Genomic DNA, 17,345 nt, shown 5'->3' with positions numbered 1-17,345 from the left:
TTCGCTGACTGAATGTTTGAGTCAAGACCCATCTCTGGGTCGCAATTTAAAAATAGAAATAAGGCGGTGCCAAACACCGAAATTGGCTGGATATCCAAATACGGCAAACGCATCATTTCTCATCATAACTGACAACCCGTGCAGGATATGAGAAGGCAATGCAAATCTTGCCGTGCTTAAAAATGTCCAAACTTGATTCCAACTACCGTAAGATGAAATGATGGGAATAGAAATAGACCAAGAAAAATGATTATGATCACATGGGAGAACTATTCCCTTCATTCCGATAGACATCGACACTCAACCAGTATAATATTCATACGCCAGGTTGGTCTCCTGTAGTAGAATGTTAATACATGGGCCCCGGAGAGGCGCAAGATGTGGGTTCAAGTCTCACCGGGAGACAAGGCGAATTTTTTTCGCATGTTTTTCAACATCGATTTTCTCTTATCTAGTCCCTGAAATTTAATCTAAGTTGGATTCATTTCTCTACAAAAAAAGTTTCGCTGACTGAATGTTTGAGTCAAGACCCATCTCTGGGTCGCAATTTAAAAATTGTAGAAGTCTTTTACTTTTATTTTAAACGAACCAAACACATATAGGATCTCAATGAAACTTGATGTTTCCTCGCTACGTCATTTATGGATGTTCCCAAACCCTCAAAAGAATCTCAAAACTGAATAAATTTCGGAGGTATTAAGTCACGACCGTAAGTTTAACGTAGAATTACAATATACATACTAACGTCTTTTGTCGATGTATTTCTAATAAGTAATCAGCAAGGTGAGAAATACCTACTAAGTCAAAAATATTGAAAATTTGTTTCCGAGTCTAGTCCATAATTTGTTGACCATCGAAAGATCGTTTCGTTTTGTGACCTTTGCTTTGCTCCACCATCGTTGGTCATCCCAATTTGTGGGAATGAAGTAAGCTAGTGTTGGGACTTTGGGACACGAGTATTTTATAGTATAAATAAAAATATATCGTGAGCTTCGATTACGTCAAATGAAACAAAATTTGAAAAACCGAGATTTTTACTTTAAACTATGTAGGAGAGAGGGGGGTATCATGGGCCACTTTTTTCTTTGCTCAAAAACTTTATTACAAAAGATAAAATGTTATTTAATATTAATCGCCACTGAAATCATTTTTCAATCATTTTTAGAAACTAAGTAGAATTTTGAAGAAAGAATATGAAACTGATAGTTGGACAGGTCAAAGCTAGAGCGCTCTGGATATAAAAAATGAATGAGATTGCGTCCGACCTGGCGACAAATTTCCCCTCAAGGCGCCGAATGTTTTCAGATGTATAAACGATTTGTGTTTGAAAATGTCGTATAATTCCTACATCATCCAAAAATAGCTTTAAAAATTGAAAAAAAAATTAATTCATTACATGGAATATCTGTCAAAATTTAATTCCATGGATCGTATTTTTTAAAGCGTTATAGGCGAAAGAATAAAAATAGGATTTGAAAAAAATTCCAAAGCGTTTTCGTTTCATTCGACGTAATGAAAGCTCACGCGAGATATGTAAGGAAAAGTCCGTATCAAAAAAGGGCAAACATGCATGGACAAACTCCAATGCATCTTCTGTCGTTTTCCGGGTGGGTTTCTATTCGCCAATGCTATTTTTAGCACGTTTCGGATCTGCCTTATCGTCTAGCTCCAGTTACAGAGACATAAGTTTTCAAACTTTCATACTCCGTAGATATTTTGTATTTTTTTATACTCCCTAGCTAGAGTTTACAATTCTATGTTTGTTCCTTTGTGTGTTGCATTTTCTTCGTGTGTTTCATTTCACCATCCGTGATTTTAGAAAATTTCCTTGTTCTAGTTGGAGATGGCTGGATTCGATCGCCGATCATCTGATTACACACCAGACATGCTAGCCATTATGCTAAACGACCACCCGTCAACTTCATTCAAAAAGATCAACTCCCCGAAAGGCGAGATTATTACCACATTGTCTACTGAACGATACGTTTTCAAATGAATTAAAATATCTTCAAGCGAAAAGCCCAATAAATTGTCATCGAATTGTAAAAAGCTGTCATCCAACAAAAGAGGCAAGAAGCTATCTAATTTTTGGAATTATCTCAGTATATTTCCAACGATTTCTTAGCGCTACAGCTCCCTCCAACTCGCGCCTGTCCCGCGTATTAGTGAATCTACACAAACCAGCAGCAGATTACGATGTTCCGGATCCTAATTAGGCTTATCAGTACATAAAACAAAAGCGAATCAGGATGCAGCAAACTGTCACCCCCTCGTAGTTTACTTCTTCTCCTTCTCCTTGAACTTCTCGTCTCCCTTGCCACCCCGGATACGACCGGTACGACGGGCAGCAATAAGACCGACCTTGCGACCTGGAGGAGTTCCTCGCTTGACGGTCGAGGCCTTACCGATGTGCTGATGGTTACCACCACCATGGGGATGCTCAACGGGGTTCATAGCCACACCACGCACCTTCGGCCAGCAGTTACGCTTGGCCTTGTACTTGTGGTAGGCACGACCGGCCTTAAGGATGGGCTTATCGATTCGACCTCCACCGGCAACGATACCGACCATGGCTCGGTTGTTCGAAGGCAGGACCTTCTTGGCGCCGGACGGCAGCTTCACACGGGTACGCTTGGTATCCGGATTGTGGGCAATGACCGAGGCGTAGTTGCCGGAGGTACGGGCCAGCTTGCCCCGATCGCCGGTCTTCTCCTCCAGGTTGCACACGATGGTACCTTCGGGCATCAGACCGATCGGGAGTACGTTTCCGATCTGCAGCTGGGCGCGCTTTCCGCAGTACACAAACTGACCGGTGTACATACCCTCGGCGGCGATGAACAGCTGCTTGCGGACCTTGAACTTGTACGGGTCCCGGAAGTGGACGACGGCCAGCGGGGCGCCACGGCCTGGATCGTGGATGATTTGCTGATGAAGAAAAAGTGAATGTTACATTTTTGATCGTTTTCTTTTGTATTTCTGAATGGTGTTGATAATTTTTCATTGCGAATTTTACAGTTATTTGGAGCTGTTCGAATACTGACTAACAAAAACATAACAATCACTAAATAAAGTTACAGTTGTAATGATCACGACGCTAATATGGTTTTATTGTGGTGATGCCAAAGTTATCAACATTTTAGTCAAACTCACTACATTATGAAAGTTTATTTGAAGTCAAACGGTTATGATTGCAAGTAATACTTAACTTAAACTTAGGAAGATTGTCGAAAACAAAATCTGACATTTAGTAATTTGACCCAAAACTTCTAACGGTTTTCTGTGTGTTGTATGAACCTACTATATTGACAAATTAGAATATTTTACTAACAAGCAAATCAATATACTTTACCAATACATTGACGTTTTAATGAATCAGAGTTATAAATGAAGGATCAGTATTCGAACATTTAAAATTATTATTTTAACAATTTAAAAAAATCTGTAAACTGTGACACAGATTATGCGAAGAAAATTTCCTTTGAAATCTTTGAAATGATAGATTTTGCTTGAATTTCGGAAATTTGCTAACTCTCATTGTAAGAGTTATGATGATTCTATAGATGCTCATTTCGCAGTTATATTTATGAATTTCATGAGCATCATAATTTTACCTCAGAAAAGAAAACAATAGAAATTCGAACCATTGTATAAAATGAGGCTATAATGGCGATGGCGCGAAATAGTTTAGGTACTAGAAATGGTAAAAAGCCTAAATTTACAATGGCTGTGATAGAAGCTTTAACATGAAGGTTCCCGTAAATAAAAATCACAATTACAATTACTATTACAATTACAAGAGCTTGAGCAGAGAGAGACGATTAAGTTTACAGTAGAAATCAGATCAAGTCCCCCCAAATAATTGTGTCCTTAATAAGGACTCTTTCCTTATGATTATTTTGAAATCTTACGAAAACAACTTACCTTCACGACTCCCTTCAGGTAACCATGTCGCTCGGCGTAATCCAGAAGACGCAGTTTGGGTTGTCCCTTTCGCTTTTTGGTGTGGGCCGTGAATACGGATCCCGCACCTTTACGCTGTGCACGAATTACTCGCCCCATTTTGGCCTCCTACCTAAAAACAGAAAGAAAAAAAGAAAACCGATAAATGTAAACAAACATCATACACGGAATGGAATCGGTTAAAGGTGCAAAATGTTGTCCGGATCGCTGATTCGGATTTGCAGTCGGTTCACATTCAGAAGCCCCGATGCTTAGCAAAATTCTTCGTGCATTGAAAACGTCAACACAACACTGCCCTCCGCAGCGAGGAAAACAACCAGCTGTTTTAGGCGTTCAAACACAATTTCCAGGCACTTTTCAAAAATTTTCCGATGCAATTCCGAACCCTCCCGTAAAACTAGAACATAAACCACCGAAAATTTCCAAAAATCAAACACTTACAGGGCTCTTAAACGATATTTTTTGAGAAACACAAAAAGTGTGTCCACTAGACTCTTGATGCGAGCCGGAAAGAAAGAGCGAAGCAAGCAAACGTCAACCGGGAGGAAATGAACGAACGCAAAGTTGTCACTTCGGGGCTGATGGGCGTTGGCGACCTCTGGTAGTCAATAGCGCAAGTACGAGTTTGCGTTCTTTTTGTGTGCTAAGCCGTGTCGAAATGAATAAAAATAAAAACATTGGTTTTTAAATTATTTTAGGTTTTTAAGCATCATATTTAATTATGATGCTTAATCCCCCACTGACTGAGGAGGAACAGTCAGCAAAAGAAAGAAGGAGAAGATTTTAAGCATTGCGTTAATACGCAAATAAAATTCTAGTTATTTAAATGTTCATCCATATCAAAAGATCAACGATTCACTGTAATTTGATAGTGTTCTGTAATTTCGGCAAACACGTCAAATTCTCTCGTAAGAAATCCTCTGTGTAAGAAGGTATCGATTTCAATAAAAAAACTGTATTAAGTTTTTAAGATTTCTCCTTATTTAAACATTATAAATCTAAAAAACGTGGATTAGTTCAGTAAATTATGACGGGAAACTTTGACGTGGTCGTCAAATCCAAGAACTTAATTCCTGAATTTTGGGATGGATAAACCTCACAAGTTCAATGGTAAAGATAATTTCTTTTTTTTTCAAATATTCGGCATTCAAAAATTTTTGTCTGAATCATAAGTAAAATCTTTTAAACAACTTTTGGTAGAAGAATTGGTAAAAGGGGAAGGCTAGAATATTTCTCAAGCGTAAACATTCTTTCATTTTCTTTCCAAATGCAATTGAGATATCAAGATGATTTTCACTATTTATAGTTTATTCAGATAAATTTTGACTGTTTCACAATTGAGTTACAGTAGAATATATTTTTCCACAATTTGTAATTTTTCTGCCTGATTTATGTTCCATAACGCTTTCCTCGGACAGCTAGTTAGTTCTGCCACACCAAAGCCTATTTACAAGTACAAAAATAGTTATTTCCTCTGTTTGATTTTTCTTTTTATACTCATTCAAAGTACACAATTGTAGTTAAATATATAGAGAATGGGTTTTGTTATGTTTTTTTTTCTTTTTCGTTTTAGCGAATCCAGACATGCTCTTTGTGTGTACTGTTTATTTCCCTACTTTTGTTCAACCTTAGTCCTGCTTGTCGTTTTTTTTTTATTTCACTATGGATGCCATAAAACAAAATTTAATCAACATTTATTTCGAATTAAGCTTTCAATCCTATCGATTCATTTTTAGCTAGAAGTATCAGTTTGTTCTCTAAACGATATGTCATATAGATCAGCTATCAATAGATTGAACCGAGAAAAAAAAACTGTTCTTTAACAATAGCTATTAGGGGATAACAAACAAACGAAAAGATAAACTAGAAAAGTACGGATAGGTACCTTTTCCCGGAACAACAGATTCTCTAGATACAAACATTCACATATCACGTGATATACTTTCAAATAGAAATCTTTCCTTGGCCTAATATTGATGCTACTGAGACGGTTTCGTTTTTGCCTGCTTGATCATGAGAAACGATCGAATAGAAATGTAACACATTGATCCACGAAAATTATAAAAGGGAATGTAAAAGTGTAGGATGCTTATTTCCAATTTTTTAATTTTCGGGAAATCAGAAACACGGTAATCGATTCGATGATGCTATGTACCAATCGAAATCGAAATAATGCATTGATCCGGTTGCAGTTGTTTTGTTTGTCTTCATTCCAATACCACTCTCAAAAGTGTTCGTGTTGTGTATATTAAAATTGGTAAATCGAGTGATTTTGTTCAACTCGTTTGATTGTTTGCTTCACAGAGATGGTCCTAAAACATCCATTAAGACAGCTTGGAGCCGCACATTATCTAAAGCGAATATAGTAAGTATATGGTACTACAAGCGATCCTGTTTTGTGGGATCTAGTTTACTTTTTTCTGTTTGTGGTTGTAAAGTAAATGAATATTGTAATGTTTAACTAATACACGAAACTCAGTAGAAGAATAACAACCTCTCTTGGGCGGAAGTAGACAACAGTCGCCACGTTCGCTTGATACTAATGTACTGGACGAGGGCTCGGACACAGATAAGGAAACCGAATGCCATGATCAGCCACCAGAGCCAGGAATTTTCATGCGATGCAAAGTCGGTTGAATGTTTGACAATAAGTGTCCATTTGGCCAGCGAAAGGCCAAATCCAGACAGCGCTCCGTATCGAGCAGCGATCGTGTGACAGAAACATGTCAGCATCAGGAATCCAATCCAATTGAATAAGAACGCCACCAGGAATGCGGTCACAAAGACAATGTCCGTACCCAGCAGACTGTTGTCGGCATTGATGTTTTCACCATCGGCATCGATGGCAATGAATGTGACTGCCGGACCACCTCCGCTGCCAACTCCATGACCAGATCCTGGTCCCAGCGGCAGCCTGGTAATGCTAGGGGGTGGTGGTGGTCCCAATCCGTGACCTCCGGTGCCCGGCGGAATCGGCAACTCGTGGTTGATCATCTTTTCCATCTGTACCTCTTCGTAAGTCGGTAATTTGGTAGTCATTTCCGGTGGATCGTACTGATGGGCGTTACCGTTGTTATCGGTCACTTCGTAGGGTGGAGGAGCGCTGAAATCCGCCTTCGGTGGAGGCAGATCATCGTTATTATTGTTTGCGGGCGGCATGATTCCCGAATGGAAACTAAAATAAGAAAAGTCATTATTATTTCAATGCTCGTACTTGATCATGCTTTTTTTCAAGTTTTCAAGTGTATCACACACACCAATCAATGCAAATAAAGGTTAACTTGTGGAATTGGATTTTTTTCCAAACACCATAGAAAATAGCTGTTTAGTACACCAGAGTTTTCCAAACGAAAAATATTTATAAATCAATAAGCTTTAATCAAACAATACACCGTGTAGCAATTCAACTGTTTTCATCCAGCAGGTGTTTCAAATCGACTTGTTATCTGGTATCGCTTCAGAACACAAAGAATGAATTTCATACAGCTTGGACAAACAGAGCAACAATTGGCGATAATTAAAATTTCCAAGTAAGCGCATCTTGGCTGTGGTGTTCAAAGAATGCGATTTATTTTAGTTCACCTCTACCACTATTCAAATTAATTTAGATTTCAATGTTTGAACTGATTATATGTAATTAAAAATAAATTACTTTAGATCAAATTTGATGGAAAACAGCCATAATCCTAAATCGAATTTAGAATTTAAAAATGTTATATTTAATCGTGTGAATAATGTTTTCTAACATTAAAGAATTTAGAAAAGTAAACAACAATCATCAACTTTCGCCCACGGCAACTCTTAAATGCATTTCGATAGGTAAGTATACCTATCGATTTTATTTTTCTGCTCTTTTTTATAGCCACGTCCTTGGCTAGCAAAATAATCGATTTTTCCGCTCTCACTTCGTAAAAGATCTAATCAAACAAAGCGAATCTGCAGAAAATATTCACACTCCATTGTGGAGTATTTTCATAATACGCAACAGAAATTATCTAATATTTTGAAATTTTGTTTTGCCAAGATCGTTCACAGAAGACATGAAAAAAAAACCCCAGTAAGCCATTTTCTCAATCCCCAAGTCGTCACCGTGCGGATTAAAAATAAAACTTACCTTCGAAGGAAAAGTTTTCTGCTGTCCACAAATCGCGCCGATAGGGGTTTCCACGTATTTCTGTATATTTGCAGCAATCTTTGCTATATGCTTCTGGATTTAGTCACGTAATTTACCGAAATCTTTCGTCACAATAATTGTTTTTCCAAAGAAAAGTTTATTTTCTACGACCATGGATCACGAGCTCACTCTTGCACTCTTGCACACTCTTTCCGTGCCTTTCTTCTTCGCTCGTTCTTTCCCGAATGTGTTATCGGATGGAGTGGAAGTCATAAACAACGTCTTATTTTCGTTCGTTCAGTTGATTTAAAAAAAATTCAAACTTCATAATTAAATATGGATTTAAACATTCTCGAATAATTGTGTTTTATCTAATTACCTTTTGTTAAAAAAAAAATGTTTTCTTATTTCATATTTTACGGAAGCCCCCTTACTCCGTTTTTGTTTTCTGCTTTGGTTCTGTTTTTCGCCTTCCTTAATTTGGTAACCCTACACGGTAACCAAAGTTACTCTATTCTGTATAAAATTTCATACAGTTTCGGGAAAAGTGTCTCCACTTAGTTTTATGTTTGGGCGCTTTACGCAGAGCGTGAGCAAAAAGCTTTTATACATTTGAAAGCTTTCGGTCAGTTGCTCAATTCTGTATATTTTGACATGGGGATGCCCATGCATTTTTCAGATTTCTTTAGAAAAGTAAAAGTTGACAAGTTTTTTCGAAAATAAAAACACAGTTTGCTCACATAACAGATAAAGAATAATTTTTTATTGCTTATTTCAACATTAAATATAGATACATAAACATAAAATGTTCTTTTACATTATAAGTGATGGAACAAAACACTATTGTATACAAAGCTTGAGACACTTTACACTCCTACGAGTTTTTTTTCCTACCTTTTCATGGCAAATATAGGAATAGGCAGTAGCAGCCTAGATATTAGGCAAAAAATTCAGGGCTATTGTAGGGTTTTACTTTAGACGTTGAAATATATACACATCTTAAAATGATACTACCTTGAGAGTTCTATGCATCTTGGGAAATGATGCTACCTGGGAGGGAGAATGATGACAGGCAGAGGAAGACTAGACAGAGTGTTCTAGAGTACGAGTGTGTGAAGACGGACAGGAAAACGTGAAGGCAGAGATTTGTACAATAACGTGGAAGCGGAAATTGCAGTATCTTATAGTTGGCGACGAGGAATTAAAGGAGAAGCAAAGGTAAGTGGAAAAGCATTTTTTAACAACGTCGGGTTGTGATTATATTGCTTGCTAGTGAATTGTTAGTTTTTTTCGCAATCAACGATTTTTTTTTCGTTCGAGAAAACTGATTGATGACGAAGAGGGCGGAATCCGGGCCCCAAAGTGACGCAGTAAGATGGCTACTATAATACTTGTGCGATTGAAAAGAAGTGTTGCTAGATGTATGGAATAGTTTGAAAGAATTTTTTTTACTGAATAGATCCGAATTTTGTGTTTTCTGGTGTTTTACCGAAAGACATAAGTGCCGGGAGCCTTGTGTGGTAGGAACAAGCTGGATGCAATGCGTTAGTGACTAGTACCGGAAGTTTTGAAGAATTATTGATGGATGTTCTGAGTGATTAAAGTGAAAATTGCTGAGTGTTATGCACACTCAAACTTGAGTCGGGAACCAAGTGTAGATGAAACATAGCTCGTGGCTATGTGTGATTGGAATGGAAAATAGCTGGGTGCTATGCTGCAGACACTTGAGCCGGGAGCCTAGTGTGGAAAAAAAATAGCTGGGCGCTATAGTGACAGATACTTGAGCCGGGAGCCAAGTGTAAGGACAACATAGCTGGGGGCTATGTGTGATCGAAGTGGAACATAGCTGGGTGCTATGCTCACTGACACTTGAGCCGGGAGCCTAGTGTGAGAAAATAGCTGGGTGCTATGCTGCAGACACTTGAGCCGGGAGCCTAGTGTGAAAAAAAAAATAGCTGGGCGCTATAGTGACTGATACTTGAGCCGGGAGCCAAGTGTAAGGACAACATAGCTGGAGGCTATGTGTGATTGGAGTGGAACATAGCTGGGTGCTATGCTCACTGACACTTGAGCCGGGAGCCTAGTGTGAGAAAATAGCTGGGTGCTATGCTACAGACACTTGAGCCGGGAGCCTAGTGAGAAAACAAAAATAGCTGGTTGCTAAAGTGACTGATACTTGAGCCGGGAGCCAAGTGTAAGGACAACATAGCTGGGGGTTTAGTGCAACTGAAGTGAAACATAGCTGGGTGCTAAATGCTTACTGACACTTGAGCCGGGGGCCTAGTGTAGAAAAAAAAATAGATGGGCGTCATGCCTTATGTGTAATATTGATAGCTGGATGCTCTGGGATTAATGCAAAACATATTTTTTTTTGAATGCTCAGTGGGGAGATAGGGTTACCATAAGTTTATTTAAAAAAAAAATAATAAATAAATAAATAAATAAATAAAAAAATAAAATAAAATAAATTAAATAAAAATCGTACAATGGGCCATCATCTTTGCATTGTTTAAAGGATCTGTTGCTGGGTGCAATATTTGAGTTTTTCTTTTGCCTGTTAGTACCTGTGTTGAACTTCAGGAAAATATAGCCGGACGTTATGTGGAGCATAATTAATACTGATGAGTTATCAAAAAGTACAAAGTTTTTTTTTCGGTTTCTTTCATTGCAGATGGAAGAGAACCGGCCGTTGCCTATGTTCCGTTGCGAACAGATTGAAAGTAAGAAGTTAGCGAAGGCTTGGCGAGAATGGAAAGGCTCGTTAGAGTATTATTTTGATTCTTATGAGATTAATGACCAGAAGATCAAGCGGTCTAAAATGCTTCATCTTGGAGGACCGCAACTCCAGAAAGTTTTTAGAAGTTTGGAAGGTACGGAGGATTTTCCTGTTGTCTTGCTTGAGAAAAGATACTACGATCTAGCTATCGAAAGATTGGATACTTATTTTAAGCCTCGTAGTCAAGACGTTCTTGAGCGGCACATTCTACGTAATATGAAACAGGGCGCCGAAGAACGTTTTTCTCATTTTGTCTTACGTTTGCGACAGCAGCTAAATGACTGTGGTTTGGAGAAATTTACTGACGAAGCTCGAAGTATTGTTGAAGAGCTTATGATTATTGATGTGATTGTAGAAGGCTGCAATTCACAGGAATTAAAACGTAAGATTTTAGAGAAAGATCGATCCCTAGCTGATATCGAGGCGTTGGGTGAGTCACTGGAGAGCGTTAACATCCAGGAGAAAGAGATGAAGGTTGGCTCTAAGACCGAAGTAGCTGGACAATCTGAAATCTGCAAAATCAAATCCGAAAAACCAACATCTGATCGGCGTCAAGAAAGATTTGCGAAACGTTTTGTTCCACGCCAAAACAAAACGGTTGAGAATAAATCTGGAGTAATTTGCTACGCATGTGGTCGATACGGTCACATTTCAACAGCCTCAGAATGTCTTGCGAAAGGACAACAATGTCGTAAATGTCAGAAAATGGGACATTTTGAAAACGTCTGCCGTAAACGTTCGTTGTACACGAAGGGTAAATCACCGCCGAAAAAAGTCCAAGCCATCGAGGATGTGAGTGTGCCAAATGATGGAGCGCAAATAGAATCCGAAAATAGCAACAAAGTCTACTACACTTTCTACACAGGGAGTCAGGCCAACGTGTTCAATTGTAAAATTGGTGGCACAATGGTGGAAGTTTTCATCGACTCGGGTTCTGAAGTGAACTTGATAACAACAGAAACGTGGGAACAAATGAAATCCCACCAGGTCGTCGTGTCTAACTGCAAGAAGGGAAGTGACAAAATTTTGAAAGCCTATGGTAGTACGGATCCGCTCCATATTTTGGGCACGTTCGAAGCAGTGGTTGAAATAGGAAATAAATCAACTGATGCGATTTTCTTCGTCGTTGACGGTGGTCAACGAAACTTACTGGGAGACGCTACATCGAAGACTTTGGGCATCCTTAAGATCGGTCTTGAAGTTAAAGCAATCACGGAAACTGAAAAAATTAAACTTGCTCCGTTCCCCAAAATTTCTGGCGTGAAAGTTCGTATACAGATGGATCCCAATGTAAAACCGGTGTTCCAACCTCTGCGGCGGGTACCGATCCCTCTTGAGACCGCCATTAACGAGAAATTGGAGGAGCTTCTGAGGCGTGATATCATCGAGGTTAAACGTGGCCCTGCGACTTGGGTTTCCCCGCTAGTGGTAGCTACGAAAGCTAACGGTACAATTAGATTGTGTGTCGATCTGAGACGTGTGAATCAGGCAGTCGTTCGAGACCGTCACCCAATGCCGGTAATTGAGGAAGTAATTGCTAAAATCGGAAAAGGTAGAATTTGGAGCGTCTTAGATGTGATGGATGCATTCTTCCTATTGGAGCTGGATGAAGATTCTAGAGATATTATGACATTCATCACCCACCGTGGATTGTACAGATTCAAACGTTTGCCTTTTGGGCTTGTTTCCGCACCGGAAATTTACCAGCGGACAATGGACGAGATTCTAGCAGACTGCGAGGGTACATACTGGTATCTCGATGATGTTGGTATTGAGGGCAGTACTATGGAAGAACATGATGCCAGATTGGAGAAGGTATGATTGTTGTTATTTGATGTTATGAAAGAGAAATGAAAAATAAAAGTTGCAAAAAAAAAAATGTAAATGATTGATGAATTTTGTTTGTTTTTTTGTTTGTACCTATGTTGATTTTAGGTTCTTCAGAGGTTCAAGGAAAGGGGAGTTGTCCTCAACTGGGCGAAATGTAAATTTCGCGTTTCTGAATTTGAGTTCCTCGGTTATAAAATAGGTCTACAAGGTATAACACCATCTGATGTCAAACGCGATGCACTAGCGACTTTCCGTCGTCCAGTCAATGAGAGCGAGGTCAGGAGCTTCTTGGGCTTGGCTAATTACATGGGGAAATTCATTCCAAACTTAGCAGAACTTGATGAACCGCTCAGGAGGTTGATTCAGAAAGGAATTAAGTTTCAGTGGGGAGCAGCTGAAGAAAAAGCATTTATTGATATAAAATCTTCGCTTTCGCGGGCAAGCTGCCTTGGATTCTTCAACTCGAAAGATGATACCTCAGTGTTCGCGGACGCTAGTCCAGTCGCTTTAGGGGCGGTTCTTGTCCAAACAAATGGAAAGCAGGAGGCTAGAGTTATCTGCTACGCTTCAAAATCGCTCACGGAGACAGAGAGGAGATACTGCCAGACCGAGAAGGAAGCCCTGTCGTTAGTTTGGAGCGTTGAAAAATTCCAAAACTACCTGATAGGTAGACAATTTAATCTATTGACAGATTGCAAAGCTCTGACCTTTTTATTTGCCCCTACCTCCAAACCATGTGCTCGCATTGAACGCTGGGTACTACGGTTACAAAGCTTCCAGTATAAAATAATTTACATACCTGGTCACTGTAACATTGCCGATGTCTTATCACGGTTGACCACGTCCACCCCACAAGCATTCGATGAATCTGAGGAACTAATAATCAAGGAGATAATCTCATCCGGAACGAATACTTTTGCACTGACTTGGGCAGAAGTAGTTTCCGCCAGTCGTGTTGACCCGACAATAACCCTTGTTAAAGAAGCCTTAACTACAGATAATTTCGATAATTTACCATTATGTTTCAAAGTTATATTGACTGAGTTGTGTTTTGTCGATAATGTTCTGCTCAGAGGTGATCGTATAGTAGTACCTAATAAGTTGCAGCAGCGTATTTTGCAGCTTGCCCATGAGGGGCACCCAGGCATCAGGATGATGAAAGCACATCTGCGAGCGAATGTATGGTGGCCTAAGATGGACCAACATGTAGAAACTTTTGTAAAGGCCTGTCGTGGATGTGTGCTTGTGTCCGCTCCTAACCCCCCAGAACCTATGACTAGAAAAGAGCTACCATCGCGTCCCTGGGAACACATCGCGATCGATTTTCTGGGACCACTCCCCGAGGGGGAAAATCTTTTAGTGTGTATTGACTACTACAGTCGATATCTGGAGGTAATCGAGATGCAGGAGATTACAACGACAAGTGTCATCAAACAGTTATTAATATTATTCTCTCGTTACGGCATTCCAAGTTTTCTGCGAGCAGACAATGGGCCTCAATTTTCGTCAGAAGAATTTCGTTCTTTCTGTGACGAACAGGGTATCCATCTAGAAAGTACAATACCATACTGGCCGCAAATGAACGGCGAAGTGGAGCGCCAGAACCGTTCAATCTTGAAACGCCTAAGAATTTCGCAAGAGCTCGGGAAAGATTGGCGAAAGGAATTGTATCAATACCTTCTTACATATCATTCAGCGATCCATCCTACGACAGGACGATCGCCTGCTGAGTTGATGTTGGGACGACGATTGCGCTCAAAGCTGCCGGGTGTACCCTCTTTAGTCGGAAATGATGAAGAAGCGAGAGATCATGAAATGATTGAGAAGGAAAAAGGAAGATTGTACGCGGATCATCGTCGGAGAGCGCAGTACAGCGAAATCGAGGTGGGAGATCGAGTACTAGCCAAACGGATGAGAAAAGAAAACAAGCTTAGTTCTGACTTCGCTCCGGAAGAATTTGTGGTTATGAAAAAGAAAGGGACCGATGTCATGATTCGTTCATCATCATCCGGGAAAGAATTTAGAAGAAGTGCAGCACACCTAAAAGTCATTCCTCACGAATCAACGGATGGTGAGACTTTAGAGTCTATCCCTGTTCCGGACGAAGTACCCATTGAAGAATCCCCAATAGTTTTGGACCAAACGCAAAACGAAAACCAAACTGATGCTAGTAAGCCAACCCAGAGATCAGTTAGGGTTAGGTCAGAACCAACTCGACTTAAAGATTTCATCACATATTAACGGTAAGGATCAAATACATTTCTTTCAAAGAAAAAGTGGGGTGTAGGGTTTTACTTTAGACGTTGAAATATATACACATCTTAAAATGATACTACCTTGAGAGTTCTATGCATCTTGGGAAATGATGCTACCTGGGAGGGAGAATGATGACAGGCAGAGGAAGACTAGACAGAGTGTTCTAGAGTACGAGTGTGTGAAGACGGACAGGAAAACGTGAAGGCAGAGATTTGTACAATAACGTGGAAGCGGAAATTGCAGTATCTTATAGCTATACGGCTGTTCGTCTTGGTTTCCGCAATTTTCATCTCGATCGGCCTCAACATCCAGTACGGATTTGCTTCCGCACGCTCTAGCATGGATTGAAGTAGGGATCATGGAATCTGGAAAAAGGTTGAATTGAATCTTTTAGAATAATAATTAATTTGATTTGTGATAAGGATCTCGATGGGAAAAATAATTTAAGACAATACTGAAAAGCTTTATATAAGAATAAAACTCCTAAATTTGTATTTCAATATTGAAAGCATTTCGGGCTACTGAGTCCAAGTCTACTTTCAAGGTAGGTTTAAAATTCATATTATTTAATTGATACTGATAAAATTTTATATTCAGAGACTATTTCGATTGAATGATTCATTTAATCAATTCGCAATCAAGGTTTATGTAGAGTAACAAATTTAGCAAGCATATAAAAAATTTTCAAGGTAATGGTCAAATATGCATATTTGGCTTTCTTTGTATGTATGTACGCCGACGGCTGGTGCACCTTTTTCATCCATCTTCCGGATTCTGATAGCCGCCCAAAAACAACCACATTACCTCTCATAACCATATTTATCCAATGGTTTCATCCTTTTTCGGAGATTCCCTTCGAGTTGTGACCTAGAAAAAAAAAACAAAACAAGAATCGTTATTTCCAGACGGCAGAACAAAACAAATTTTTTCTCATTCAAACTTACCAATTTCCAATGGAAAACGATCTGAAATCAAATGTCCGGCAAACAAACAATTAAATTTGAGGCGATTTTAAATATTTAAGCGGTCTATTCACAAAAAGACGCTTTTAATTGTAAATACTCATTACACCGCCATCTAAAAGCTTTTGAAATTCGCTTTGGCATCCCCTTCCAACACAATTCCAACAACAGCAAACTTTTTATACAGAGCATGAATAATTGAGTTTTAGTCCAAGTATGTATATTGGCAACCCAAAACTATCCAAAATTGAATTTGTGATATACAAATTTTGAGCAACAACCGATTAGTTATAATGAAAGTGTAATCGCAATACATTTTATGAATAAGTCAGTTTTTCCGTGTATAGACACTATAATTTCATACACGCTAGAAACTATTAAACCATTTATGATGCAAAAATAACCATTTTTGACCTTTTCCCGGGAAATGTCATTTTATGAGTTCTCCTTGAGAAGTCATAAAATGACTTCTAGGGGAGAAGTTCGAATATGGTTATTTTTCAACCGAATGGGATTCTGGAGGAGAAGTTAAAAAATGGTTGTTTTTAAATCGTAATGCAAAATGAGGGAGAATGTTAACCTAGAAATAGTGCAAACTGGAATGTTTTCGAAAAAAATAAATCAAATTTAAACAACTTTGTGTTTTTCACATCTTTTCATTTATTTATTATTTTTTTGGATGTTAGATTTAGAAGCTACACTGGGCACGGAAAAGCAGGAAGATGTTTTGAAGACACGTTCAGATGCTGCTCGGTGCCGTGATCGCTGTGCGAATATTTGCGCATCTCCCAAATGGCCACTGGGCCTGCTGGCTCAACATTGTCAGGAAGCGACTCTTGAAGAATCGTTGCCATAGCTGGGGGCAGGCCACCGGAAGCACTAGCAAGGCACAAGTGGCTTCATTTTCTGCCTTGAACAGTCCGTACCAAGGCAAGTCCCAGATGATAAGCATCGCCTCCTTCTTTGCGATATACTTGCCCCGGTGCCGGAACCCAGAACCAGCCGACCCTGATGGACCAGAACTTTGTTTTCCGATTCTCGGGCAGCGGCTTCCAGGCGGTCTTGTTCGTTTCCCGCTTGATGTGGACCTTTAGCTCTGCCATGATGCTGATTCCTTCCAACGAGAGCTTTTCGAAGTGTTTTATTTCCTCATTTTCACCGACGGATGGGGCCAAAATTTAACAAAAACTGGCAAATATAAATTTACAGGCTGAAAACACCAATAGTTATGTAAATGAAATATAGAAAAAAACGAATAAAAGAAAAGTTACCAGTCCAATTTTGCTGCTTCTAGTACTGAATGTACCGGGAGTTTCCTGAGACAGCTATATTGACCGCAATTCCAGCAGAGGCGGGCAGACCGACCAGCTCCAGCACCATCCAAATAACAGAAACAGATTTAGGTACCACAGACATTACTATCAAACATTCTACTCGTGCGGAAAAA

General features: G+C 39.4%; 3 protein-coding genes across 3 annotated transcripts; 1 reads left to right on the top strand and 2 right to left on the bottom strand.

The window, feature by feature from the left end:
• Nucleotides 1-2,082: 2,082 nt before the first annotated feature.
• On the bottom strand, nucleotides 2,083-4,524 carry LOC129759520 (60S ribosomal protein L8). The gene is made up of 3 exons (XM_055756991.1): nucleotides 4,402-4,524; nucleotides 3,922-4,072; nucleotides 2,083-2,925 (listed from the first exon to the last, which is right to left on the bottom strand). The coding sequence occupies exons 2-3, from the start codon at nucleotides 4,057-4,059 to the stop codon at nucleotides 2,278-2,280; spliced, it is 786 nt and encodes a 261-aa protein (XP_055612966.1). The 5' UTR covers nucleotides 4,060-4,072; nucleotides 4,402-4,524; the 3' UTR covers nucleotides 2,083-2,277.
• A 723-nt stretch (nucleotides 4,525-5,247) lies between these two features.
• LOC129759519 (NEDD4 family-interacting protein 1) lies at nucleotides 5,248-8,314 on the bottom strand. Its single transcript, XM_055756990.1, has 2 exons — nucleotides 8,075-8,314; nucleotides 5,248-7,135 (listed from the first exon to the last, which is right to left on the bottom strand). Exon 2 carries the CDS (start codon nucleotides 7,117-7,119, stop codon nucleotides 6,436-6,438), a length of 684 nt encoding a protein of 227 aa, XP_055612965.1. The 5' UTR covers nucleotides 7,120-7,135; nucleotides 8,075-8,314; the 3' UTR covers nucleotides 5,248-6,435.
• Nucleotides 8,315-9,405: 1,091 nt separating this feature from the next.
• Nucleotides 9,406-14,921, top strand: LOC129759522 (uncharacterized protein K02A2.6-like). The gene is made up of 3 exons (XM_055756994.1): nucleotides 9,406-9,444; nucleotides 10,746-12,665; nucleotides 12,786-14,921. Exons 1-3 carry the CDS (start codon nucleotides 9,406-9,408, stop codon nucleotides 14,919-14,921), a joined length of 4,095 nt encoding a protein of 1,364 aa, XP_055612969.1.
• Nucleotides 14,922-17,345: the final 2,424 nt, after the last annotated feature.

Source organism: Uranotaenia lowii, unplaced genomic scaffold (genome assembly GCF_029784155.1).
Source record: "Uranotaenia lowii strain MFRU-FL unplaced genomic scaffold, ASM2978415v1 HiC_scaffold_178, whole genome shotgun sequence".
NCBI lineage: Eukaryota > Metazoa > Arthropoda > Insecta > Diptera > Culicidae > Uranotaenia > Uranotaenia lowii.
The sequence above is the reverse complement of the archived record's forward strand: the minus strand, read 5'-3'. Positions and strand labels throughout refer to the sequence as shown.